This window comes from Macaca fascicularis, chromosome 15 (genome assembly GCF_037993035.2).
Source record: "Macaca fascicularis isolate 582-1 chromosome 15, T2T-MFA8v1.1".
Lineage (NCBI taxonomy): Eukaryota > Metazoa > Chordata > Mammalia > Primates > Cercopithecidae > Macaca > Macaca fascicularis.
Window position 1 is genome coordinate 19,118,809 of NC_088389.1, and position 27,630 is coordinate 19,146,438.

At 41.3% G+C, this 27,630-nt stretch overlaps 2 protein-coding genes across 14 annotated transcripts in view; both read left to right on the forward strand.

Annotated features, from left to right (window-relative positions):
- The first annotated feature begins 395 nt into the window (after window positions 1-395).
- The window catches only part of GOLGA1 (golgin A1), a 69,604-nt gene continuing 42,369 nt past the window's right edge, over window positions 396-27,630 (forward strand). For 2 of the 13 annotated variants that reach the window (XM_065530077.2, XM_074016583.1), the window contains exons 1-10: window positions 606-843; window positions 1,524-1,573; window positions 2,899-3,086; window positions 10,204-10,294; window positions 12,967-13,041; window positions 13,986-14,083; window positions 15,518-15,550; window positions 19,376-19,504; window positions 20,725-20,894; window positions 21,376-21,487. In XM_065530077.2, coding sequence (XP_065386149.1) covers window positions 2,952-3,086; window positions 10,204-10,294; window positions 12,967-13,041; window positions 13,986-14,083; window positions 15,518-15,550; window positions 19,376-19,504; window positions 20,725-20,894; window positions 21,376-21,487 — 843 coding nt within the window. In that variant the 5' untranslated portion in view covers window positions 606-843; window positions 1,524-1,573; window positions 2,899-2,951. Of the gene's footprint in view, window positions 506-605; window positions 844-1,523; window positions 1,574-2,796; window positions 3,087-10,203; window positions 10,295-12,966; window positions 13,042-13,985; window positions 14,084-15,517; window positions 15,551-19,375; window positions 19,505-20,724; window positions 20,895-21,375; window positions 21,488-27,630 lie in introns of those variants that run through there. The other 11 variants (XM_045372612.3, XM_074016581.1, XM_065530074.2 and 8 more) reach the window with 7 other exon arrangements.
- LOC102125197 (large ribosomal subunit protein uL6-like) lies at window positions 606-25,839 on the forward strand. The gene is made up of 11 exons (XM_045372619.3): window positions 606-712; window positions 1,524-1,573; window positions 2,797-3,086; window positions 10,204-10,294; window positions 12,967-13,041; window positions 13,986-14,083; window positions 15,518-15,550; window positions 19,376-19,504; window positions 20,725-20,894; window positions 21,376-21,487; window positions 25,230-25,839. Exon 11 carries the CDS (start codon window positions 25,231-25,233, stop codon window positions 25,807-25,809), a length of 579 nt encoding a protein of 192 aa, XP_045228554.2. The 5' UTR covers window positions 606-712; window positions 1,524-1,573; window positions 2,797-3,086; window positions 10,204-10,294; window positions 12,967-13,041; window positions 13,986-14,083; window positions 15,518-15,550; window positions 19,376-19,504; window positions 20,725-20,894; window positions 21,376-21,487; window position 25,230; the 3' UTR covers window positions 25,810-25,839.

Below are 27,630 nucleotides of genomic sequence, written 5' to 3' on the forward strand. Positions count from 1 at the left end.
AGTGCATTACAACGTGGTTCTGCTGGACGTTATGCACTCGGTTGCGATATAAAACGCATCATCTACAGGAGGTGACAGGCGCCAAAGTTTAAAAACTGGTCTCAAGGTGTAAGGACTAGTTTCTGGAGCTACTGCCTTCTGAGTGAAGATGGAGGCGCAGACTTCCCGGGTCACACAGTGGCAAGGCAGCTGCCTAGGGTGCGGCGGGACCGGGCGGCACGGGGGGCGTCTGGCCAAGCAGCGAAGCCCGCGAAGGGTTTGTAGCCAGCACAGCGCAGCGGGGCCTGTGGCACGGACCGGTTCTTTCACTTTTGACACGAAGCCCCTCCCACTTACCACGCTCTGCACACGCCCCTGTTAAAATAGAAAAAGACCAAGAGAGGCCTCGGAGACTCAGTCATCATCTGCGTCTCTGGCCGCTCGCTGACGTGGCGAACTGAAATGACTGAGCGCCCGGCTAGGCACTCGCGCACTCCAGCCGTTCCGGCCCAACCGCCGCCCAGAGGTTAGAACAGTAGCCGCCAAAGGCCGCGCAGGGCGCATGCGCGCGTCGGACCAACTCCCTCGCGCAGTCACTTCCGGCGCGCTGGGAGACGTGCGGTTCCGGGTCGCTGCTCGGCTCTCCAGCCGGGCGGTGGGGGCTGGTGACGCGGTCCGGGGCTCACGAGAGGCCCCGGAGGCGGGGCTTTGCTGGCTGCCCAGAGAGAGGCAGGTGCGCGGGCCAGGACTCCGGGAATGCGAGTAGGCCCCTTATTCTCCCGGTGGCCTCTGTCTGTCCCCACAGCGGCCCGGTCAGGGTTGCCCAAGCCCCAAGGCGGGGGGCGGCACCGGGGTGCTGAAAGGGTGAGAGTGGGGGCGGAGGCGGGCTGCCCCGGCCTGGGAGTCTGGAGCCTAGGATTCCGGGATTCCTCCCTGCGCGACCTTGGACAAGTCGCTCCTCCTCTCTGGGGCTCAGTTTCTCTGCTGTCAAATGGGAGAGATGTTGGATCCTTCCTTTCTTTGACAGTCCAAGCACGGGCGGGGCTGGAGGGAGCCTGAGGGAGTGAGATCCAAACTGCCGTGGCAGGCACCTGCCTGCCTCCCTGGGGGTTAGGCATCTGTCTTTACCCAATCTTGCTTTGCTTTCTCTCAGTGCAAATCCGTGACCAGACAGTCCAGGGTCTGGCCAGGTAAACAGTGTGTGAGTATAGTAATCAACTGAGAAATAAATACTGGCCCCAGGAAAACTTAACCTCATTCAAATTGTTTTGCTTAGGGCTCCCAGGGAGAGATGAGTTTAGGCACCCGCTGTGGTGATCAATTCTGTTCTGTGCGCTTGTAAGTGACGCTCTTAGGCAAATAACAAATTCATAGGAGATCAGGGTTAGGGAGGGTATCCCACTGAGAGTTGTGACAGGTTTTCTTACCCCCTTTAATCCTTCTTTTGTCCCTCTTCCTTCACTACTTCTCCCCGTCCCCACCCAACATTTCGGCCATACACTTGGAAAGAAATATCCAATGAATTTTATTTTGTCTTCATGCAGGACAGAATGCTTTGACCTCCAAGCTGTTTTAGATCTAGTAGATAAGCCAGGTGAGTAAGTGGTTTACAGACATTGAAAGTAAAGTTTCTGAAGAATTGTACAGACTTAATGGAGGATCTGAAGTGGTAAGATGGCATTTGTGTATCTCAGAGCAGAGCTTAGGTGTCCTCCACAAAACATGGAAAGTTAAGGTTGGAACCAGAATATTAGTGTTTTATACACCATTGGGAGGAAAAGATTTTTGAATCTTTCTTTGAATATCATGTCAAACATTCTGAAGAAAAGAAACAGGCCGGGTGCAGTGGCTCACACCTGTAATCCCAGCACTTCAGAAGGCCGAGGCAGGTGGATCACCTGAGGTCAAGAGTTTGAGACCAGCCTGACCAACACGGAGAAACCTCATCTCTACTAAAAATACAAAATAAGCCGGGCGTGATGGCGCATGCCTGTAATCCCAGCTGCTCGGGAGGCTGAGGCAGGAGAATCACTTGAACCCGGGAGGTGGAGGTTGCAGTGAGCCCAGATTGTGCCATTGCACTCCAGCCTGGGCAACAAGAAAGAAACTCCATCTCAAAAAAAAAAAAAAAAAAAAGAAAAAGAAACTGATTGGAGGTAATTTTATCAAACTCAGAACCACACAGCGTCTCCAGAAAATGTTCAAGGATATCAGATACCTATACAACAGAGTTGTCTGGCTTGTCGTCTTTTTTCTGTTACCAGCTTTTCCTATTGGACAGTTGATTGCAAACCATCCTGAAACAGTAGGATATTACACCTTTTACATATTGAATTACATATTGGATATTGGATTACATATGAATCGAATTACATGCGTTTTTCCCTTCAACTTAAAAAAATAACACTAAACTGTAGTTAAGCTTATTGGAGGAAGGATTTGAAATCATTAAGTCACGAATATGTGATGTTGATGTCTGCTCTGGGAAATTTTACCAAATGTGTTATATGTCATACTCAACATGGCATAATTAAAAAAAAAAAACAGAGATTTGTGAATGAGAGTCCTCTGTTCAAATACCAGCCCTGCCACTTAGCCACACAATCTTTGATAGATTACTTCATCTCCTTGAGACTGGATTTCTTCATCTTATATGCATATGAAGCACCTGAGTGCTTTTTAAATGTTTAGTAATTGTGTTCTATAAGTGTACATGTAAATTATGAAACTTAATTTTGAAATCTAAAACTTAACAACTCAGATGTGAAATCTTTCCAGTGTTTAACTTTTGAACTGTCCCTTTCATCTGGTTTATAGATCCTGTGTTGCCATAAGCCCTTGGCCCACATTTAAGTGGGAATGCAGCTAGCTTGGATGTCTGAAACTTTGTAGGCACCTGTGTCTGATTCCTAAACACAGGCACCAGGACTACTGAGAGCTCATCATCCGTGCCGGATAGCCACACAGCAAACATGTTTGCAAAACTGAAGAAGAAAATTGCAGAAGAGACTGCTGTTGCTCAGAGACCAGGAGGTGCTACTAGGATCCCACGGTCTGTGAGCAAGGAATCAGTTGCCTCAATGGGAGCTGACTCAGGAGATGACTTTGTAAGTATCTTTACTTAAGAAATATACTTTTGCAGGAAATTCTTCCAATAAATATTTTAAATTGCTTGATTATTTCATACCTTTCATGATTTGTAGCTATATAAGAGCCTGTACATCTGATTCTTCTTACTCTGAGGTACCTTTTTGTTAATTTTTGGTTTGTAAATGTTAAGGTACTCTTTTTTTTTCCTTATTTTTCTGTGAATTCCTCTTCATATTCTCTCCAGTGTCCTCTTGTACTGTTTTTCCATCTGTGTACCTTGTACATCTTCTTTTGCATTTCATTTCTGAAAATGTCTGGGCCTGTTTTCATTGCAGACATATATACTTATATAACAACTAAGTCATTGCTGCTTAACAAGGTCTCTGAGTTGTGGTAAGGGGTTAGCCAGAGTGCATTGTTGTATTGGGAAGGTTGATGGAAAGATGGCAACAGTGATTACAGTATGTTTCTTTTTTTCTTTTTCTTTCTTTTTTTTTGAGATGGACTCTCACTCAGTAGCCTAAGGTGGAGTGCTGTGGCCTGATCTCAGTTCACTGTAACCTCTGCCTCTGGGGCTCAAGCAATTCTTGTGCCTCAGCCTCCAGAGTAGCTGAGACTACAGGTGTACTCCACCATGCCTGGCTAATTTTTTGTATTTTCTTAGAGACAGGTTTTCACCATGTTGCCCAGGGTGGTCTCAAACTCCTGAGCTCAGGCGATCTGCCCGCCTTGGCCTCCCAAAGTGCTGGAATTACAGGTGTGAGCCACCATGCCTGGCCTACAATATGTTTCTTATTAGTAAAATACATTTGTGGCTATAAGATTTCAAAAAATGAAGATGTTGCTATATTAGGGAAATGTCATGCTTAAAAAATAAAGTGTGGCTTTTGCATATGACAGGATCCTCTTAAGTTAGATAAATTTCTTTTTTTCTTTTTTTTTTTGAGACAGAGTCTCACTCTGTCACCCAGGCTGGAGTGCAGTGGCATGATCTCAGTTCACTGCAATCTCCACCTCCTAGCTTCAAGCAATTCTCCTGCCTCAGCCTCCCAAGTAGCTGGAACTACAGGTGCCCACCACCATGCCCGGGATAATTTTTTTTGGTTTTTGGTTTTTGGTTTTGAGATGGAGTCCCGCTCTGTCACCTAGGCTGGAGTGCAGCGGCGCAATCTCGGCTCACTGCAATCTCCACCTCCCGGGTTTAAGTGATTCTCTTGCCTCAGCCTCCTGAGTAGCTGGAACTACAGGCGCCCGCCACCACGTCCAGCTAATTTTTGTATATTCAGTAGAGACAGGGTTTCACTATGTTGGCCAGGCTGGTCTCGAACTCCTGACCTCATGATCCTCCCTTCTTAGTCTCCCAAAGTGCTGGGATTATAGGGGTGGGCCACCAACACTTGGCAATAAATTTCTTTAAAACTCATTTATAATGCTTGATATGTATAAATGAATGTATATAATATATATGTAAAGTATAAAGCATAAAGTAAATCTGTCACTCATCTGAAAAAATAGAACATTATCAATTCTGTTAAGCCACTTATATGCTTCTTCCAATTTCCTCTACCCAATTTAGGCTAGCATAACCACTATTCTAAATTTTGTATTTTTCATTCACTTGCTTTTTAAAATATCTTACCAGATATGTATGTATTCATAATTTATTATTTAATACTGCTTGTTTTTAAAGTTATAAAAGTTGCACACTGTAGACTTCTTGGATTTCCTTTTTTAAAATTTAATTCAACATGCTTATAAAATGCATCCATGTTATAGGAAGCTGTGGTTCATTTGTTTTTACTGCTGTATAAGATTCCAGGCTGGGCACAGAAGCTCATGCCTGTAATTCTAGTGCTTTGGGAAGCTAAGGCAGAAGGATTGCTTGAGGCCAGAAGTTCAAGACCAGCCTGGGCAACATAGCAAGTCCGCATCTCTACAAAAGTTTTTTTTTTTTTTTTAATTAGCCAGGTTGGTGGTGGTATGCCTGTAGTCCTAGCTTTTTGAGAGGCAGAGGCAAGAGGATCACTTGAGCCCAGGAGTTTGAGATTGTAGTGAGCTATGATCGTGCCACTGTACTCCCACCTATGCAACAGAGCGAGACTCTTGTCTCTAAAGATTTAAAAAAAAAAAAAAGATCCCAGCTTTAGAAAAGGCCACATTTTATCTCTGTCTTCTCCTGGCGATAGACATTTGAGTTGTTTCCATGGTCAGATGAGTCTTCCTCCTGCTTTCTCATACTGCCTGGATCCCAGGTCAGATTACATGGCAGAAGCTATTAGGTTATCGGGATGGAGCAATAAGATTACCAGGTCTACATTATCACTGGTTCCTATATTTTAGAGGAAATATAAGCACACATTTGAGCATCGGGCTGAAGGATGTAGTTTTAAGGCTGGGTTCTGTGACAGAAGGACCTGCTTTGCCTTCATTTTGACATGCTAAATGAAGTCATTTATTTAGTAATGTATCCCAAATACAGAGATTGACCTGGATTCAGGAAGTACTTTATTTTGGGATTTCTCAAGTTTTGAACTTAATACAGCCTGATCCTCAGTTCCTGTCTCCAGACCCTTATACCCAACTGCATATATTTCTCCAAACAGATGCCTCCTCTGTGGCATCTCAAATTCTAAATGAACAAAATTGAATTCATCATTTCCATCTCCAAACGTGCACCTTCATCTTCCCAAGTCACCAGCCAGAAACCTTGGAGGTATTTTAGACTCTTCCCTCCTTTCACTTCTTGATGTCCCATCAGTCACCATGTATAATGGCTTCTATTTCTTTTTTTCTATTTTTTTCTGGAGACAGAGTCTCACTCTGTCTCCCAGGCTGGACCCTGGGTTCAAGCAATTCTCCTGCCTCCGCCTCCCAAGTAACTGGGACTACAGGTGCATGCCGCCATACTCGGCTAATTTTTTTATTTTTAATAGAGATGAGGTTTCACCGTGTTGCCCAGGCTGGTCTCGAACTCCTGAGCTCAGGCAATCTGCCCACCTCAGCCTCCCAAAGTGCTAGGATTACAGGCAGCTTTCATTTCTTAAATGTCTCAAACTTGCCTCTCTACTCCATCTTCTAGTTTTACTAGCACAGGTTAAGCATCCCTAATCTGAAAATTTGAAATCTGAAATACTCCAAAATTGTAAACTTTTTGAGGCCAACATGGCCACAAGTGGAATATTCTACACATAAATACTTAACACAACTTTGTTTAATGCATAGTATTTAAAATATTATATAAAATTATGTTCAGGCTATGTGTATAAAATGTATATGGAACATAATTTCGTGTTTATACTTGGGTCCCATCCCCAAATTATTAATTAAGTATATGCAGACATTCCAAAATCTGAAAAAATCCTAACTCCAAAACACTTCGGATCCAAAACTGTTTGGGTAAGAGATACTCAACCTATACTATCATTTGATTTCAGACTGCCTTTCTTTCTGGGACAAATGTTGTAGTCTGTCTGGGTTCCCTGTCCCCAAAGTGACCTTTTGTTTTCTTTGAGACAGGGGTCTCTTTCTTCCACCCAGGCTGGAGTGCAGTGGCGCGATCACAGCCCACTGCAGCCTTAACCTCCTGGGCTCAAGCGATTCTCCCATTTCAGCCTCTTGAGTAGTTGGCACAACAGTCACGTACCACCACGCCCAGCTAATTTTTGCATTTTTTGTAGAGACGGAGTTTTGCCATGTTGCTTAAGCTGGTCTTGAATTCCTGGGCTCAAACAATCTGCCCACCTTGGCCTCCCAAAATACTGGGACTGCAGGCGCTAGCGGCTGTGCGCAGCCCAAAGTGATCTTTCTAAAAGCAGATCTGTTGATGTCTCTCCAGTACTTAAGACTCATAAAACTCAGTGGCTTCCCCATCATTTTCAGGATGAAGTACAAACCCATTATTATAGCATAATGGTAAACTGTTATGGTCTTGTCTCAGTCTATTTGGCCAGCATTTTCTCACTGTACTTTCCTACACCCTGTGCTACAGCCAGATTGAATTTATTGCACTTTCTAGAATGTACCACATTCTTTCATGCCTACAATTTTTGCACATGCTGTTTCCTCTCTCTAGAATGTCTTGTCTCCCCTTTCACTCGTGCATTCCTCTTCCAGACTGTTGTGCGTCTTAAGACTCAGCTTACATGTTACTTCCAGGAAACTCCCTTGACCTGACCTTCTCCTCTGGCAGCCCTCTCTCCTTTACCCCTGCTGGCTGTTTGGTGCCTTGTCTTCTGCTAACCTCTGTAATAGCACCTACTGTATTGCATTATTATTGATGATTTGCTTGTTTGTCTCTTCCACTGAACTGGGAGTTTCATGAAAGGCGATAAGGGAAGTGTAGCCCTTAGGAACTCAGGTCAGGTTATAGAGCCATATCTGCTCTATTATTTTTATGTGACTTTGGGCAAGTTTCTTCATTTTTTTCTTTCCTTATTTTCCACATCTATAAAATGGGGATAGGAACTGTATCTATCTTTATTAAAATATGTGTGTCAAGGATGCCCAAGATCATCCCCAGATTTGATTATTCACTAGGAGGACTCACAAGACTCAGCATACAGTTTTACTCACTGCTGTAATATATTACAGTGAAAGGATCTAAAACAGAGTCAGCAAAGGGAAAACGTGCATGGGGCAAAGCTTGGAGGAAACAGGTGCAGGCTTCCAAGATTCTTCTCCCAGTGGAGTAACATAGGACACGCTCCATTCTCCCAGCAATGAGTTGTGACATCACATGTAAAATGTCTACCAGGGAAGCTCATTAGAGACTCAGTGTCCAGGGTTTTTATTGGGTACTGGTCGTGTGAACACCCTCTGCCTACTGTGTATCAAAATTCCAGACTCCGGGCCAGGTGGGGTGTCTCACACCTGTAATCCCAGCACTTTGGGAGACCAAGGCGGGTGGATCAGTTGAGGTCAGGAGTTCGAGAGCAGCCTGGCCAACATGGCAAACCCTGTCTCTACTAAAAATACAAATATTAGCTGGGCATGGTGGCACACACCTGTAGTCCCAGCTACTCAGGAGGCCCAGGAGAATTGCTTGAACCCAGGAGGCAGAGGTTACAGTGAGCCAACATTGTACCACTGCACTCCAGCCTGGGTGACAGAGCAAGACTCTGTCTAAATAAATAAATAAATAAATAATCCAGACTCCAGAAGGAAACCAGGTATTCAGCATAAACCATATTTTTGCACAAACATTTTAGGCACAATGAGCCATTCTTAACAGAATAATGGGAACCCTCCCAACGCCTAAGTTCCCAGATGCCAGGCAAGGACCAACCTTAAAAGCAGGCCTTTCTAAGGACAACAGTCTGAGGCCTGTAATGTCAGTTCTTCTGCTTAGGATGTAAAGCACTTAGCATGGAATCTGGCTCTAAGCATTTCATAATTAGCTGCTGCTGCTGTTATTTTGGATAGGAGCTCTTTGTTTCACCACTATTCCTAGTGCTTAGCACAGTAATGAGACATTCTATGTCTCACAGTAATAATCATAACAGCTTCTTATACTGCTAGTGCTGTGGTCTGAATGTTTGTGTCCCCAAAAATTGATATATTGAAACCTAATCACCAGAGCAATGGAATGAGGAGGTGAATCGTCTCCGAGATGATTAGCTTATGAGGGAGGAACCCTCATGAATGGGATTAGTGCCCTTACAAAAGAGGCCCCAGAAAGCTGCCTTGCCCCTTCCACCATGTGAGGGCACAGCTAGAAGGTGTCATGTATGAACCAGAAAGTGGGTCCTCACTAGACACCCAATCTGCTGGCACCTTAATTTTGGACTTCCCAGACTCCAGAACTGTGAGAAATACATTTCTGTTGTTTATAAGTCACACACTTTATGGCATTTCCTTATAGCAGCTCAAATAGACTAAGACAACTAGTAATAGATGACACATATTAAAGCTAATATGTGCCAGGCTGTGTTTTAGGGATTTGACAAGTATTGATTTACTTAATCCTCGTCACAGCTCTGTGAGGCAAATGATATTTGTTATCACAGATTGCAAATGAGGAAACCAGTGCACAGAGAAATTGAGTAATGAGCCTAAGTTCTTACAGCTTGAAAGTGGTAAAACTGGAACCTGAAGCAAGGTCTTCAGACACCAGAGACTCTCCTCTTAACTGTCCACTGTCCTGACTGTCGGTACATATTGGATGGGCAGTTGGCTGGACATGTAGATGAATATTTGAAGTGAATTATTGAATCATCTTTAAAAACATTTTGGGGATACAGTGGGAAACATGATTAAGGACTGGATGTTAATATTTTTTGTTAGGAATGATAATCATATGTTGTCTATGAAGAGAAATATCCTTATTTTTAGAAATAGTTATCAGAGTATTTAGGATGAAATGTAATGATGTCTGTTATTTAAATTACTTCAGAAAAATAAAAATTGGTGAAACAAATAAGGCAAAGCTTCAGCAATTGTGAAAGTAGATGGAAAGCGTTCATTAGACCAATTTCTCTCCCTTTCTATAGTTTGAAAAATTTTATAATGAAAAGTAAAAGAGATTTTAAAAACTGAGTTATTAGCAATCGCAAGCAGTGCCCATAGTAATAGTAGTATTCATTTATTTTAAAATAATCTGGTTTTTTGGGAAAAATGTAATATATTGGTTTGTTGAATGCATATTATCTGCTGAAGTCTATGATGCAAATTAGAGTTTTAGATTGATATCCCTTTGTTTTATAGATGAAACTTTATCAATATTGGTGAAAGATTCATAGTCATAGGCCAGGTTTTGATCCCTACAGAACTCCTGCCCTCTTTATCCCAGGACTTTACTTTTGGAAAGATAAAGTGATTTTTGTATCGTGGCAAATATAGTTTTTGTATTACATACTTGCTATAATAATGGATCTATTTACTATTATTTATTTCAATAACATGTGTACACATACGATATATCTGTTTAGCATCTCCTCTCTCCTTCACTTTAAGAGGCAGAAAGCATTGCTTCCACTTTCCAGGTAGAGAAACTAGGCCCAGTTACGTTAAGAAGCTTTTCAGTGACTACAATTAATTGAAGTGTAACCAAACCTAAAGTAGTCCTGTCACTTTCTGGCTCAGTACTGTGGTCTCACACATGTATGAATTCGACCTTCCTTGTGTCTACCTCAACAGGCTTCCGATGGAAGCAGCTCCAGAGAAGATCTTTCGTCCCAGCTTTTGAGAAGGAATGAACAGATGCGAAAGTTAGAGGCCAGACTTTCTGGTATGTCTAAGAACTTGTAAAAAACAAACACAAGAAACTTGCCTTGCTTGACTCTTCCTATAAAATAGCCATATAGGATGACTTTATAGTTATTTTCACATATCATTTTGATCTCTTTAGATAGGAGCAAGTATACCCTCTTCTTTTTTTAAGTGTACTAAATAGTGTAAATTCAAAACTGAATTTGAAAGTTTATTAAAAAAATTTTCTGCTCCTGAGGTTTCTAGCCATGGAAATAAAAGATGGTAATAGTGTATGTACAATAGATTTGACCATCTTCCGCCATTAGCATAGCCTGCTTTCGGGTGGAAAGGGATAGGGTTAGTTTTTAAAGGGAATGGCCAACAGATATTGGATTCATCAGCACCAGACAGAGATTGGTTCTATGTTGCCACTTCCTGCAGCTCATACCACCTGTGTAAGTGTCGTTGTAGGTCTTTGGGCCACTTTTCAATGGTATTTCTGACTTCAGCACCTGCATAGAAGGTGTAACTCTCATTATGTCTTTTGTGTGCAGTTTACATAGCTCCCATTATATCCTTTGCCTGAGGAGGGCATGGTCATGATAGAATTGTGAGTTATTATTTTGGTTTCTGCCAGTGGATACGTTTGGAAAACTTCGTCCTATAAAGTGGTTCATGGCTTCTGTGTCTCTTTTTGTCCCTTGGCTTTTTTTTTTTTTTTTTTTTTTTTTTGAGATGGAGTCTCGCTCTGTTGCCCAGGCTGGAGTGCAGTGGCGCAATCTTGGCTCACTGCAAGCTCTGCCTCCCGGGTTCATGCCATTCTCCTGCCTCAGCCTCCCTAGTAGCTGGGACTACAGGCACCTGCCACCATGCCCAGCTAATTTTTTTTGTATTTTAGCAGAGACGGGTTTTCACTGTGTTAGCCAAGATGGTCTCAATCTCTTGACCTCGAGATCTACCTGTCTAGGCCTCCCAAAGTGCTGGGATTACAGGCGTGAGCCACCATGCCCGGCCGTCCCTTGGCCTTTTAATGCCCATTTTATTGGAGTAAAACAGCAGACCCAAATTCACCAAGTGGTATGTGAAATATTTATATTTGTGTAGCTATCAGACCCGGATTCACCACATTGTATGTGAAGTATTTGTATTTGTGTAGCTATCAAAAGTTCATAGCATAATTCATAACTACTAATTATTTTGTCCTCACTAGAGCCTTATTAGGCTTAGCAAGATTAAGGCCTTACAAGTAGTAAACGGTAGAGCTGGGATCCAAACCCAGATTTATTTGATGCTAGAGTCTTAATTCCATCTGCTTTAAACTTAATTGTTGCTATCCTGTTACTCCTACCCATACATAGTATCAGTAACAGAGGTAAAGTAATTTTACACTTGTTTAATGTTGAAGAGAGAGTTATAAAATAATATATGTACCTTCCCCATATGGTAGGAAGAATAGTTGGGCTTGACTTACATTAGAGAAGGGACAGGGAAGAGAGCTGCCATTTATTGGGCCCACTATGTCCTGAGTATTGTCCTACAGTATTAGTATGAGTAATAATAATTGTCACAGTGACAACAATAACAGCTGCATTTTATTTTATTTTATTTTATTTTATTTTATTTTATTTTTGAGACGGAGTCTCGCTCTGTCGCCCGGGCTGGAGTGCAGTGGCCGGATCTCAGCTCACTGCAAGCTCCGCCTCCCGGGTTTACGCCATTCTCCTGCCTCAGCCTCCCGAGTAGCTGGGACTACAGGCGCCCGCCACCTCGCCCGGCTAGTTTTTTGTATTTTTAGTAGAGACGGGGTTTCACCATGTTAGCCAGGATGGTCTCTATCTCCTGACCTCGTGATCCGCCCGTCTCGGCCTCCCAAAGTGCTGGGATTACAGGCTTGAGCCACCGCGCCCGGCCAACAGCTGCATTTTATTGAGCACTGTGTGCAAAGCATTTAAGGCATGTAAAATGTTTTATTATCTAATGCATCGTTTGTGGTAGGTACAATTAATATCATTTAATATATGAAGAAACTAATACTACAGGATCAATAATTTGCTTAAGGTCCGCAGCTAAGGACTGACAGAGTTGGGATTTGAGCTACTGTCTATGTTTTCACTAAACCATAATTATCTTCTTTGGCCACCTAGATAATTAATTCTGACATTCACATTTTTAATATAGCATAGGTAACCAAGTTCCTGTGTAGAAAGGGAGCTCACTTTTTTAGAGAATTAAGTGCTATCACTATAAAGACAATGCTGCACCTAAGGTGTTTGTTATCGCCCTAACTACTGTTCCTGAGTTGTGTGGACTGTAAGTGAGCTGTTTAGTGAGTTCGCTTTGATCTGTCCTACTGCTAAGGCTGGAAGAGGAAGTGGAAACTGAGATTTGAAATTAAGTCATGAGATAAATCTGTGTTTTTCCTAGCAGGACATTTCTGATCACTAGGCTAAGCCTAATTCTTGTTTTCCATCAAGGCTAAACAAACCTGCCTTTTTGTACTCACCATTTATACACCATGGATAATTTGTACTATACTTGTTTTCCTGTGTTGTTCATTGTTAATGGGAGGCTGTCTGCCTAGCTTTCCTTAACAGGAGTGGTTTTCAGGTTAAGAAAATCATCATCATTTCCACTCATTTTTTGGTTTAATTAACTTCCTTTCCTGATGTTTGTCCGTTTCTGGTATGTGCGTCACCCTCCTCACCCAAGACTATGCTGAGCAGGTCCGAAACTTGCAGAAGATAAAAGAGAAGCTTGAAATTGCATTAGAAAAACACCAGGATTGTACGTATTTCTTTCCTGCTTTTTCAATCTCTTCAAGCTTTAGCTTTTTGAAATGAAACAATAGCATATGGTTAAGCTTGTCCTTCTTGAAAGCATGAATCTTTATTTTATAAGTAGTATACTTCTTAATCAAGTTGATAAAACATTTGGCTGATATAAAAGTTATAAGTATACAAGTTTTATTTATGTTGCTTTATAGGCATGATTCTTAGGAGTAGGTCATTAGGTGTATCAGCTTGTCTCTATCCAGTTGACCCCTTTATTTAGGCTACCCTCAGGTTTTAATAAAATCTAGTACCTATCCCTTAGGTCTGGATTAGGAAATGGTTTCTCACCACAGCTTCATTACTGCTGTGTTGAGTAACTGGGAGAAATCCCTGTCATCACTCCCTCAGCAATAAAGCATACATTTTATGTAGTCTGCCCTAAATCATATGTTCTTTGGGTACCATCCAAGAAAGATGTTAGTAGAAGTAGAAAGTTATTTTTTTGCTGATATGTACTAAAAAAACTTTTAAGGAAAATAAAAGCAAGGCTTTTTGTTTGTTTGTTTTGATTTTTGTTTTTGTTTTTAATTCTGATAAAGTGGTAGTAGCCATCACTTAGCATCAGCTTTGATGTTTTCTGGCAACCTACCTAACTCAGTGTTCTATCATTGTACCATTTAAGAAGTTACCTTTGGCATCTTTCTAAATATATATACTTGTCTATTACAAGAAACAAAAACAATAAGGAAACAAACAAGCAAACACTGTGGTCTGTTACCAAGGCCAAAATATTCTTCTGGAAAGTTGAGGTGGATCAAGCTTTTCCTAGTACCATAATCCACTTATGTGACTTTGGCCTTTTTCATTAGGTGACAGTTTTAAAATAATCACATGGGCTATTTGTCATGCTGTTTCTGAAGTATTTTCATATCTCAAATAGAGCCTCTTTGTTAACAGCTTCCATGCGGAAATTTCAAGAGCAGAATGAGACATTCCAAGCCAACAGAGCCAAAATGGCAGAAGGACTGGCTTTGGCATTAGCCAGAAAGGACCAGGTATTTTATATGTGGCACTGCCCAAAACTAGTGAAAAGATTTCACTTAGTGACATGACTTCAAAAATCATGACATAACCTACAGAAAATATAGCCTAGGAGAAAAGGAATGTTATAAGTTCTTTAAGGTTTTCTTTGGCCTTTTCTTGTAAAGTGAAGAAACTTTACAGTTCTGATCATGAAATGTGTCCAGAATGTGAGAGTATCATTCCTTGCATCTATATAGTTTCATAAAATTGAGAAGGGAAATAGCGTATCTGTAATCTGATGGCAGGCCCCAAAATAAGAGAAAAGGTCTCTGCCCTCTAAAAACCTCTCTGAAAGTCTAAGCCCCAGACATGTTCCTTTTATCCTGGAGAAGATATTATTAACCTAGTCATAATCCATAGTATACAGAGTTCTTCCAACCTCTGTCCCCACGTTTCTTCAATCCCAACCAGCTGGACAGAGGGGAACTCCTATAATCTCAGCAGAACCAACCACTGGAAGATGCTGAATGAATAACCACAAGGAAGGAAAATAATTCTGTTACTGGCTATTACAGTAATTTTGAAGTATATTTTGTTCAAAATAATAGATGACATTTTAAATTTAAGATAAGCATCAATATATTGTAATGGTAATTTTGATTTATTAAGACAGCTTGTTATGTTTCACTTAAGAAATTGTGTAATTTATCTCATCTGGAGGAGGTGGGTTGGTTGATTGGTTTTAAAGTGTTCATCATCTAGGACATTTACCAGTCAGAAAAAATACCATTTACCAATACTTAGTGGATAACTATGGTATGAATGTATATAAATGAAGAAATAATCTAAAATTCATGGATTCTGATTATAGGCAATCAGTATATTGCCTTTTGTGCGAATGGGTTTTTTTTTTCCTCACTACTTTATGGTTTGTGAATAAGGGGCATGATTCTTTTTCTTTTAATTTACACAGATGGCATAAAGCATGTTGGTAAAATCAAAATGAAAAGGAAAATAATGATCAGGGACTGCAAAAGATCCCCCCTACTCCCCCAGTTTCAGGAATTAATTTCTAAACATCATTTGCAGAATTACTCAACTCAGCTGGTCCCAGCTACCCACTCCCAAGAAACAACAGTACTTATGGCAAAACTCCCAGGAACAAGCTGAGAAGCTGCATCAGAACAGCAGATACGGCTTTTCTTGGGTGTCCTGCTTAGTAAAAATCTGCGGGCTTATATTCATGAATTCATTCTATTCTAGAATCTTAGATAAAGTGCATTTTCTTCTACTGCTGTGACTCTTGCCTTTCTTAAACCAAGTTTATGGATTTTTTTTTAATTGGCTTTTTTGTTTTGTTGGGTTAGTTGCTTTCTGGGAAGAGTTGGGTTGTTCTGTTTTCTGGAAATCTTGGTATTACAGATGCTCTTCACTGGAAACCATACTTTTGTATTGTTTTGTTTTAGGAATGGTCAGAAAAGATGGATCAGCTTGAAAAGGTTAGTTCATCTTTATTTTTGTCTCATTTTTGTTGGTCTCATCTCTAGGGTTTGGAAAACGTTTTATCCAGTAACCAACATACTGATTGCTATACCACCTCTTGGAAGCAGGACAGTTTATGATTAGATACTGACTCGAAAAGCTCAGATCCTCCCTTTTTTTGGTGAATTGTGCAGGATGTCTTTTGTTTGCCCCTCCTGATATACTCTGCACTCCTCCTCTCTTCCCTTTCTCTGCATACCTGAACGCTGATAGAGACTGTATCAGCAGGGCTTAAAATGCCCTCTGGCATCCGGTTGGGTTCAGCCAGTGGGGAACCCTGAAAGAACCATGTGTGAAAGAAGATGTGGTCAGGAAGTTTCTTCCCCCACCTTTCCCCATGTGGGGTCTCTTCAGCTTAGTTGCATCCCATGGCCAAAAGTCACAGTTTCAGTGGGACCTTTGGTTTGCCTTCTTGACATAGTTTTTCTCTCTCTGGGTTTCCTATAACCTCTTCATCTTTTTGCCTGTTTATGCCCAACTGTTACCAGCACATTATCTTTTGGGCTATATTACCCATCCCACAGCTTTGATAAGCCCTTTTATTAAACCATCCTCAAAATGCCTGATTTGAGTTGTCCATCTCTTTCCTGCTGTGGTTCTGATTGACACTGTGGTAATATTAGGAACACTTAAAGATGAAGCAGTGGGGAAGGAAGGCATTTCTCAAGGCTGAGCATTGAACATATATGAGAACCTCTTTGCTAGATGTAGATGAGGAAAATTGATTATTCTTATACCGTTGCTTGCATAACACCGTGCAGGTACCTTAAGTAATATATTCCTGGCTCCCACATATGAACAAGATGAAATTTCAAGTCTACAATTGGAAAAACATTTTAGTTTTAAAATAATCATTAGATCAACTATTTTTTTTGCCATAAAACACCAAGTTAACTATTTACTTTCTGTTCTATAGAAATCCAATTATCAAGCTGAGAGAATACATTAACTTTTTTTGAGACAAGGGGTTGTTCTGTTGCCCAGACTGGAAGTGGCACAATCACAGCTCAGTGCAGCCTCAACCTCCTGGGCTCAAATGATTTTCCCCCCTAGGCTTCCTGAGTAGCTGGGACTGCAGGCATGAGCCACAATGCCCAGCTAATTTTTTAAAAAATTTTAATAGAGATGAGGTCTCACTGTGTTGCCCAGGGTGGTCTTGAGCTCATAGACCAAAGTGATCCTCCTGCCTGGCCTCCCAAAGTGCTAGGATTACAGACATGAGCCACTGTGCCTGGCAACATTTTTATATAAGGAAAGAATTATAGAAAAGTCAAGTCCCAAGGAAACCTGTGCTTGAAAAAAAAAAAAAAAATCCTCAAACATATGCTATTAATGACAGTCTTTAAATATGGAGGTATGGGTTGGATTAAGGTTTTCTTGTCATAAAAGAAACTCTTAAAATTATGGCAATTGAAATTCTCATTGAACTGTTTTTTTATCTTTTAAAATTTTGGTAAAGGGTATCCATATAGGGCTGAACCAACTAAAAAACCTACTTAGGTTCATAAGGTTCACAAAGGGAATTTTCTCTTTGTTTTGTTTTGTTCTTTTGAAGGAGAGGTTGGGGGAAATTTTTCTTTTTTTTTTTTTTTTGTGATGGAGTCTTACTCTGTCACCTAGGCTGGAGTGCAGTGGTGCCATCTTGGTTCACTGCAAGCTCCGCCTCCTGGGTTTACTCCATTCTCCTGCCTCAGCCTCCCAAGTAACTGGGACTATAGGTGCCCGCCACCACACCTGGCTAATTTTTCTGTATTTTTAGTAGAGACAGAGTTTCACTGTGTTAGCCAGGATGGTCTCGATCTCCTGACCTTGTGATCTACCTGCCTCGGCCTCCCAAAGTGCTGGGATCACAGGTGTAAGAGGTTGGGGAAATTTTCTAGAGTAGGAAGTAGTAATGAGACACCTATATAGGTCTTTGAAGCCACTTTCATTGTTAAAGATGTTTTGGGTTTTTTGGGTTTTTTTGTTTGTTTTTTCAGTCAAGAATTAGAAACTGTAACAGCAGGGTTAATCCTTAAAAGAGTCCTTTTTTCTTTTTTTTTTTTTTTTTTTTTGAGACGTGGTCTCACCATGATGCCCAGGCTGGAGTGCAGTGCAGTGGCACAGTCAAAGCTCACTGCAGCCTCGACTTCTTGGGCTCAGGTGATTCTCTTACCTCAGCCCCCTGAGTAGCTGGAATTACAAGCACATGCCACCATGCCTGGCTAATTTTTTTGTATTTTTTATAGAGATAGAGTTTCACCATGTTGCCCCGGCTGGTCTCCAACTCCTGCACTCAACCGATAGGCCCACCTTGGCCTCCCAAAGTGCGGGGATTAGAGGCAAGAGTCCACTGCTAGAAATGATCATTTAATAAATTGTAACCCGCTGACACCAGTCATGTCTAATTTTTTTTTTTATCTTGTTAACTGAAATCAGTTCTACATTTAATCTACGTGCATTTAATTTTTTTCAGGCATTCAGTCTTACTTGTTACTCGCGTTTTTCAGCCAGTTCAGTGTGTCACCAAGAATAGACATGTAGGCTGGGCACGGTGGCTCACGCCTGTAATCCCAGCACTTTGGGAGGCCGAGGCGGACGGATCATGAGGTCAGGAGATCAAGACCATCCTGGCTAACACAGTGAAACCCCATCTCTACTAAAAATACAAAAAAAAAAAAATTAGCCAGGCGTGGTGGTGGGCGCCTGTAGTCCCAGCTACTCGAGAGGCTGAGGCAGGAGAATGGTGTGAACCTGCGAGGCAGAGCTTGCAGTGAGCCAAGATTGTGCCACTGCACTCCAGCCTGGGCGACAGAGCAAGACTCCATCTCAAAAACAAAACAAAACAAAACAAAACAAGAATAGACAGGTAAAATAAGCTTGGACACAGTGGCTCACAACTGTAATCCCAGCACTATGGGAGGTGGAGGTGGGTGAATCACCTGAGGTCAGGAGTTCGAGACCAGCCTGGCAAACATGGCGAAACCTCATCTCTAAGTAGAAAAATTAGCCAGGCATGGTGTTGCACGCCTGTAGTCTCAGCTACTCGGGAAGCTGAGGCATGAGAATCACTTCAACCTGGGAGGTGGAGGCTGCAGTGAGCCGAGATCACACCACTGCAAACCAACCTGGGCAACAGAGTGAGATTCTGTGTCAAAAAACAAACAACAACAACAAAAGAATAGACACATAAAATATATATCTGGACTTGCTAAGTAGATGTAAGAACTTTAAAGTTCTACGTAGGCCATGCACAATGGCTCATATCTATCAGCACTTTGAGAGGCTGAGGCAGGAGAATGTCTTGAGGCCAGGAGTTCAAGATCAGCCTGGATAATAGAGCAAGATCCTGTCTCTACCAAAAAAAAAAAAAACAGTTCTACATAATTGTTGCTCTTATTCCCCTTTTTCACAATTATTTAAAACACATTTATTTTTAAATAAATAATTAAATTCTCTAAAGGATTTATTTAATTAAAGAATTTGTAAATAATGCCATATTTCTGTAATGCTTCCCATTATCATTGCATTATTATCCACTGGCATGAGATTTCCTGAAGATTTTCCTTTATTAAGAGTTCCACTTTCAGGCCGGGTGTGGTAGCTCATGTCTGTAATCTTAGCACTTTCAGAGGCCAAGGTGGGAGGATTGCTTGAGCCCAGGAGTTCAAGGCCAGCCTGGGCAACTAGTGAGACTCTGTCTCTAAAGATAAAAATGATTTTAAAAAAGAAAAGATTTTCACTTTCGTAATACAGATTTCTAATGATTTAGTTGCCTGAGTTGATGTCTTTCTTTCAAATAGGAGAAAATTATTCTGACAGCCCAGTTACAGGAAATGAAGAACCAGAGTATGAATCTTTTCCAAAGGAGAGATGAAATGGATGAATTAGAGGGGTTCCAGCAGCAGGAACTAAGTAAAATAAAGCACATGGTATGCATTTTTGTTTTAGTAGCTAAATACTGAATAGATGATTATTCACTCAGATTTTACTAGTCATCACTCTCTAATTGCTGATAAACATAACACCACTAATATTTGATACTAATCATATTTGATGTTAATCATATTTGTATGTTTTAAAATTTATTAAAATAGAAAACTTCTGTTTGAAATGTTCTCTTTTTCTGTTGTTGTTTTTTTGTTTTTTTGGTTTTTTGTTTTTTTTTTACCTACTAGGTATATAAATCCTCTTATAAGCCCACAAAAATGTTATAAAAGTTTAGTTATTGGTCCACTTTTTTTTTTTTTTTTTAAATAGATGGAGTCTCACGGTGTTGCCCAGGCTGGAGTATAATAGCTACTCACAGGTGTGATCATAGCACACTGCAGCCTTAAACTCGTGGGCTCAAGCTCTCCTCCCACTTTAGCCTCCCAAATAACTGGGACTGTAAGCTTTTACTATAGGTGTGTGCCACCACGCCTGACAAGTTTAGATTTTTTTTTCTTTTTTCTTTTTTTTTTTTTTTTTGTGTGTGTGTGTGTGTGTGTGTGTGTCACCTAGGCTGGAGTGCAGTGGCATGATGGTGGCTCACTGCCGCCTTGACCTCCAGGGCTCAAGGGATTCTTCCACCTAAGCCTCCCGAGTAGCTGGAACTACAGGCACACTACCATTCCCGGCTAATTTTTGTATTTTTTGTAGAGATGATGTTTCACCATGTTACCCAGGCTGGTCTCAAACTCCTGGGCTCAAACGATATGCATGCCTCAGCATCCCAATATGGTGGGATTACAGGCATGAGCCACTGTACCCAGCCCAGATTTGTTTTTAAGTGTATTTTTCTTTTTTAATTTTTTTTTTGTTTTTGAGACAGAGCCTGGCTCTGTCACCCAGGCTGGAGTGCAGTGGCATGATCTTGGCTAATTGCAACCTCCACCTCTGAGGTTCAAGTGATTCTCCCGCCTCAGCCTCCCAAGTAGCTGGGATTACAGGCACCCGCCACCATGCCCGGCTAATTTTTGTGTTTTTAGTAGAGACAGGGTTTTGCCATGTTAGCCATGGCGAACAGTTAGCTGGTCTCAAACTCCTGACCTCAAGTGATCCACCCGCCTCGGCCTCCCAGAGTGTTGGGATTACAGGTGTGAGCCACCTGCCCGGTCTTAAATGTATTTTTCTTAGCATAGCCCAATGAAACTTTGTATTTTTGTGTCAGCTTTTAAAAAAAGAAGAAAGTCTAGGGAAAATGGAGCAAGAATTGGAGGCACGAACCAGAGAACTTAGTCGTACCCAGGAGGAGTTGATGAACTCCAACCAGATGTCATCAGACTTAAGCCAGAAGCTAGAAGAATTGCAGAGACACTACTCAACGCTGGAAGAGCAGAGGTTCTTGCTTGGTCTGTGGGGCCCTTGGGAAGAGGTGTTAGTGTAGTTCTGGCTATAGCCTGCTCACCTTTCCCCGTTGTTCATTACACCATTTTCTGATTCCAGTGCTGGCAAAGGCTTCTGGACACATACTTACCTGCCTAGGACTTAGGCCCCACCCTACCTCCAACCCACTTTCCCCTTCAGCTGCTGAAACTCAGGACAGTTCCAGCCCTGCTGAGCAATTCAATGTGGTTTTAGTTTGTAAGGTATTATAGACTAAGGAGAGGCAGGTCAGGATTTCTTTCTTAAACTAGGATGGACTTTTTCTCCTTGGGCTCCTGCTTCAGAGAGAGCTGAGGCTTTTCCCATTGAAAACTGCATGTGGCTGATGATGCTTGTAGCCCTGACATAGAAAGAACCATTTGTATTTTTCCTACAGAAGACTGTATATTAGATGAGATATCCAAATTTGTTCATTGTCTGCTTTCTTTTGATGAAGAGATCATGTGATAGCTTCAAAAACAGGTGCAGAAAGTAAGATCACAACCCTGGAACAAAAGGAACAAGAGCTCCAAGCACTCATTCAGCAGCTTTCCATTGATTTGCAAAAGGTAAGTAGAGTATGAGGAGAAGACCTGGATTTCTAAGATTCATAAAAACTAGTTCTTTCAGATATTTCTGCCTAAGAGTGACTACTGAACATATATTTCTCATGCAGTCCACATGGCTCCATTTCTTATTCTAGCCAGGCTGCACTCAGATGGAAATGGCCATACAATTGCTTAGCAGAAGTAGTCAGTATTTTCCCATCAGGAATTCTTATACCATTTGGTCAACTCAAATATGTCTCTTTTTTTTTCTTTTTTTTTAAGACGGAGTCTTGCTCTTACTGCTCAGGGATTACAGGCGCCCGCCACTACACCTGGCTAATTTTTGTATTTTTAGTAAAGACGGGGTTTTACCATGTTGGCCAGGCTGGTCTCAAACTCCTGACCTCGTGATCCACCCACCTCGGCCTCCCAAAGTGCTGAGATTACAGGCATGAGCCACTGTACCTGGCCTGACTCAAATATATCTTTAAGCACATAATGGACCTTGAGCATGAAAAATATAACAATAGTGGCTGACATGACCAGGGCTGTACCTTTGACATACTTGGCTGTAATCCAGTTTGTTCTATGGCACATAATCAAATGATGTCATTACAATTTGTTTTTTCATTTCATTGACATACATTTGTTTTCTTTCTACATTAGGGCTGTGCTAAACTCTGAGAATATAAAGATGAAGAATAATATTACTGAATATAAAGTAGTGTTTCTTAGGCCCAGCACTGTGACTCAAGCCTGTAGTCCTAGCACTTTGGTAGATCAAGGCAGGAGGATCACATGAGGTCCTCCTCTTGACCCCATCTCTACCAAAAAAAAAAAAAATTAGCCAGTGTGGTATGTGCACCTGTAGTTCCAGCCGTTTGGGATCATGAGGTGGGAGGATCGCTTAAGCCCAGGAATTCAAGGCTGCAGTGGGCTAGGAACATATCACAGCACTCCAGCCCAGGCAACAGAGCAAGACTGTCTTTAAATATAAAAATAAGGCTGGGTGTGGTGGCATGTGCCTGTAATTCCAGCTACTTGGGAGGCTGAGCAGGAGTTTGAGTTAAACCTGGGAGGTGGAAGTTGCAAGTCAGCTGAGATTGCACCACTGCGTTGCAGCCTGTCTAGGTGACAGAGAGAGACTCTGTCTCAAAAAAATAATAATAAATAAATAGAAATAAAATAAAGTAGTATTTCCCAATGGCATATTTCTTATTGGCATTTTGAGTAGAACAACTTGTATTGTATGATCGTCCATTGCATTGCAGGACATTTAGCATTCCTGGCCTCTGGGTTCTGAATGCCAATAGCATCCTTTAGTCACTGACATCCAGCCCTTCCCCTCACATCACAGAACCACCCCCCTGTTGGGCAGTGCCATCCACCCTACCCTCATCTTTTGAGAAATGCTGATCTCAAGTGAGACAGAGCCTTAGAGCATAATTACAGTACAGTAAGATTTTGTCAATAGAGGTCTGTATACCCCTTCTAGCTAAGTATTATCATACTTACAGATATCTAAGTGGAAACTAAGAGAGGTTATTGACCTTGTTCACAATTATACAGTAAGTGACAGAGTTGGATTCTAACCCAAGTCTTATTCCAAAACTCATGCTTATTCTATTGCACTTTGCTGCCTCACAATAAGGAGCACCCAGTAAATATATATATGAATGAATGACTGTGATACAAGCTTTCTACCCTCAACGAACTAAAAATCTCAGTACAGATGTTGTTTTCCTTCAGAGGCTTACAGTTTCATTATAGAACTCAAACCTATTGTAATCACAAGAAAAGAAATGCTCAAACAAGAAGTCTCATGTAAATGAACTAGATTTTTCTTTTCCTTTTTTTTTGAGACACGGTCTTGCTCTTTCACCCAGGCTGGAGTGCAGTGGCATGAACGTCTCACTGTAGCCTCAGCCTCCCAGGCTGAAGTGATCCTTCCACCTCAGCCTCCCAAGTAGCTGGGACTACAGACACACACCACTACAACAGGCTAATTTTTATTATTATTATTATTTGTAGAGATGGGGTTTTGCTACGTTGCCCAGGCTAGTCTCAAACTCCTGGGCTCAAGCAGTCCACCCGCCTCAGCCTCCCAAAGTGCTGGGATTACAGAGGGGAACCACCACACTCAACCCTAGATTTTTCAAATACAAAATATATGCCATAGGGGAAGTACATTCCAGCCCAGGAGTCAAGGAAATCTTCCTAGAGGAACTGGAATGTCAAGGATCAGGAGGACAACAGGAGGCAGAAAAGGCAGAAGGTTAGAGAGTACATTTGGGGTCGTGGAAGAAGGGGGACAACAGACACACAACTTTGGTTTTTGTATTTTGTTTTTTTCTGAGACAGGGTTTCACTTTGTCACCCAGGCTGGAGTGCAGTGGCGTGATGTTGGCTCACTGCAACCTCCACCTCCTGGGCTCAAGCAATCCTTCCGTCTCAGCCTCCTGAATAGTAGGGACTACAGGCACATGTAACCATGCCCAGCTAATTTTTGTATTTTTATTAGAGACAGGATTTTACCATGTTGGCCAGGCTGGACTTGAACTCCTGGCCTCAAGTGATCTGCCTACCTTGGCCCTCAAAGTGCTGGGATTATAGGCACCTGGCCACAACTTTGATATTCAAGGGACCCTTTGATGTCAATTAGAACCATCTGTTGTTTTTATAATTGGAAAAATGGGGCTCAGGGAAGTCCAGAGTGTGGTCACAGTAAGTTTCTTCATTCATGCTAGAAAGATTAGTTAAGCCTTACTATGTGCTGGGCTCTGTGCTGGGTGTTCATAATATTGTGGTGAGCAAAATAGATACAGTTCTTGCCTTTGTAATGCTTATAGTCTAGAAGGGAAGTCAGACATTAATCAGTAATCACATATATAATTACTAACTGTGATGAGTGTTCCGAAAGAAAACTACGAGATGTTGTGAGATCCTATTAAAAGATATCAGATCAGATCCAGTCTTGGAGCTGTAGAACACTTAAGGAAGTAACACTTGATGCAGTGCTCAGGCTGGAGAGAAAGGGATAATGAGAGAGAATTTCAGGCAGGGAACAGCATGAACAAAAACTCTGAGGCAAATAAAAGTATTAGCACATTCAAGGAACTAGAAGAAAGCCAGTGACATACAGAATAAGAGAGAATAACAGATTACTCTGGCCATTAGGAGACTGAGAGGGTCTTCCACTTAGGAAGCTTTTGCAGTTGTTCGACCATAAGATGATGGAGGCTTTGACAAGTGTGGTGGTGAAGATAATAGTGGGTAGACAAATGTAAGAAATATTGACAGACTTACTAATATAACAGATATGGGAGGAGAGGAAGACAAAAGTCTGTATTTTTATGGGTGATTTATTGGCTTCTGGCTTGGGCAACAGATGGGCTGGTATTGTGTGAAGATTGTTAATTTGGAATTCACTTTTTTCTTGTCTTTACTGAGTATATATAAAATCATATTTATAAAATATGAGTACGATAGAAAGTATAACAAGGCAATGAGCCCTCTGAGCTATCCCTCAGGTTAAGAAAAAGAACAATGTGTTTATCTTTGAGGTTCCCTCTGTGCCCTTCACTATTCCATCCCATTCCTTTTTCCTTTGGAAGTAAGTACTATCCAGAGATTGCTTCATTGTCTGCTTTGCTTTCTAATGTTGTCAGTTTTATCCCTAAACAATATCTTCTTTAGTTTTCCATGCTTATTAATGTTGTATAAATGAAGTCATTCTGGCTTTTTTTGCTGCATCTACTGTGAGAATGAAGACCATTCTCAGCAATCAGACTGTCGACATTCCAGAAACTGTTGACATTACTCTGAAGGGACGCACAGTTATCGTGAAGGGCCCCAGAGGAACCCTGCGGAGGGACTTCAATCACATCAATGTAGAACTCAGTCTTCTTGGAAAGAAAAAAAAGAGGCTTTGGGTTGACAAATGGTGGGGTAACAGAAAGGAACTGGCTACCATTCGGACTCTTTGTAGTCATGTACAGAACATGATCAAGGGTGTTACACTGGGCTTCCGTTACAAGATGAGGTCTGTGTATGCTCACTTCCCCATCAACGTCGTTATCCAGGAGCATGGGTCTCTTGTTGAAATCCGAAATTTCTTGGGTGAAAAATACATCCGCAGGGTTCGGATGAGACCAGGTGTTGCTTGTTCAGTATCTCAAGCCCAGAAAGATGAATTAATCCTTGAAGGAAATGACATTGAACTTGTTTCAAATTCAGTGGCTTTGATTCAGCAAGCTACAACAGTTAAAAACAAGGATATCAGGAAATTTTTGGATGGTATCTATGTCTCTGAAAAAGGAACTGTTCAGCAGGCTGATGAATAAGATCTAAGAGTTATCCAGCTACAGAAAGAAGATGCCGGATGACTCCTAAGACCTACTTGTGATATTTAAATGATGCAATAAAAGACCTGTTGATTTGGAGCTTCTTAAAAAAAAAAAAAAAAAAAATTGAAGTCATTCTGTAGGTATTTTTCTAAACTTATTTTTTATGCTCAACATTGTGCTCCCGGAAAACATTCATATGATACCTGGAGCTCTAATTTATTTTTTCTCAATTATATGGTAATATAGTAGGGACATATCAAAATTTAAATTTTTGTCGCTGGTGGTTTTTTTTGTTTTGTTTTTTGTTTTTGTTTTTGTTTTTGAGACAGGGTCTCACTCTGTCACCCAGGCTGGAGTGCAGTGGTGCAATCATGGCTCACTGCAGCCTCAAATTCCTGGGCTTAAGTGATCCTCCCACGTCAGCCTCCCATATATTGGGGACTGCAGGCTCACACCACCACACCTGGCTAATTAAAAAAAAATTTTTTTTTAGAGACAAGGTCTCACTATGTTGTCCAGGCTGGTTTTGAATTCCAGGGCGCAAGCGATCCTCCTGTCTCAGCCTCCCCAAAGTCCTGGGATTACAGGCATGAGCCACTTTGCCTGGCTGTGTGAAGATTTTTAATTACTGAATAGATTTATTTAATGGTAATTCTAAGTTTTATATTTCTTCCTAAGTTTTTGTTAATTTATATTTTTCTACATAATTGTTCATTTGCTATAAGTTTAATGTTTTGGCATTGTATTTCTTGTATTCTTTTTTTAGTTACTGCCCTATCTTCATTCATGGTAGTATTTATGCATTTTCTATTTTTTTCTAGTTTATTCGTACCAGATGTCTGTCAGTTTGGGAACAAAATTTTAATTCTTTTCATTTTGTTTTTATTTAACCCACAATGTTCAGAATTATACATTTTTTACTCTATTAGATAGCAGTTCCTCAACTGTAGCCATTATCTTTCCACTTCCCAATTTATGTTCTTCCTAACCTGTATTGCACTTAACATATTTTCATGAAATTCACCTTACTTTTTTTTTTTTTACTTAAATAAGTACATTCATTCATTCATTCATTCATTCATTCATTTTGAGACAGAATCTCGCTCTGTCGCCCAGGCTGGAGTGTATATGATCTTGGCTCACTGCAACCTCCACCTCCCATGTTCAAGTGATTCTCCTGCCTCAGCCTCCCTAGTAGCTGGGACTATAGGCACGTGCCACCATGCGCAGCTAATTTTTGTATTTTTAGTAGAGACAGGGTTTCCTCATATTGGTCAGGCTGGTCTTGAACTCCTGACCTCGTGATCTGCGTGCCTCGGCCTTCTAAAGTACTGGGATTACAGGCGTGAGCCACGGCACCCAGCCACTTCATTTTATTTATGTATTTATTTATTTATTTTTGAGACGAAGCTTTGCTGTTGATGCCCAGGCTGGAGTGCAACGGCACGATCTCGGCTCACCGCAACCTCAACCTTTTTTGTTTTCAGTTTTTTTACTTTTGTAGAGAGAGGATCTCCCTCTGTTACCTGGCTGGTTTTGATCTCCTGGCTTTAAGCAAGCCTCCTGCGTCAGCCTCTCACAGTCCTGGGATTACAAGCATAAGCCACTGGTCTTGGTGCAACAAATACATTTATAATGAAGGAAAAAAGGCATGTTGGGAGAACAGAAAGGATAGGTAAGTGGTTAGCGCTTAGGGAGGAAGTGGAAACAGTGCTAGATGAGATTGGGAAGGTATACAGGGCCAGTTGTATAGAGTAAATAGTGAACGTGAAATTCCATAAATAATCATTAGTGAATATTTAACAAGAATAGCTGAGC

Coding starts and splice junctions, on each gene's coding strand:
- LOC102125197 (XM_045372619.3), top strand. CDS start 25,231: ATGAAGACCATTCTCAGCAATCAGACTGTCGACATTCCAGAAACTGTT.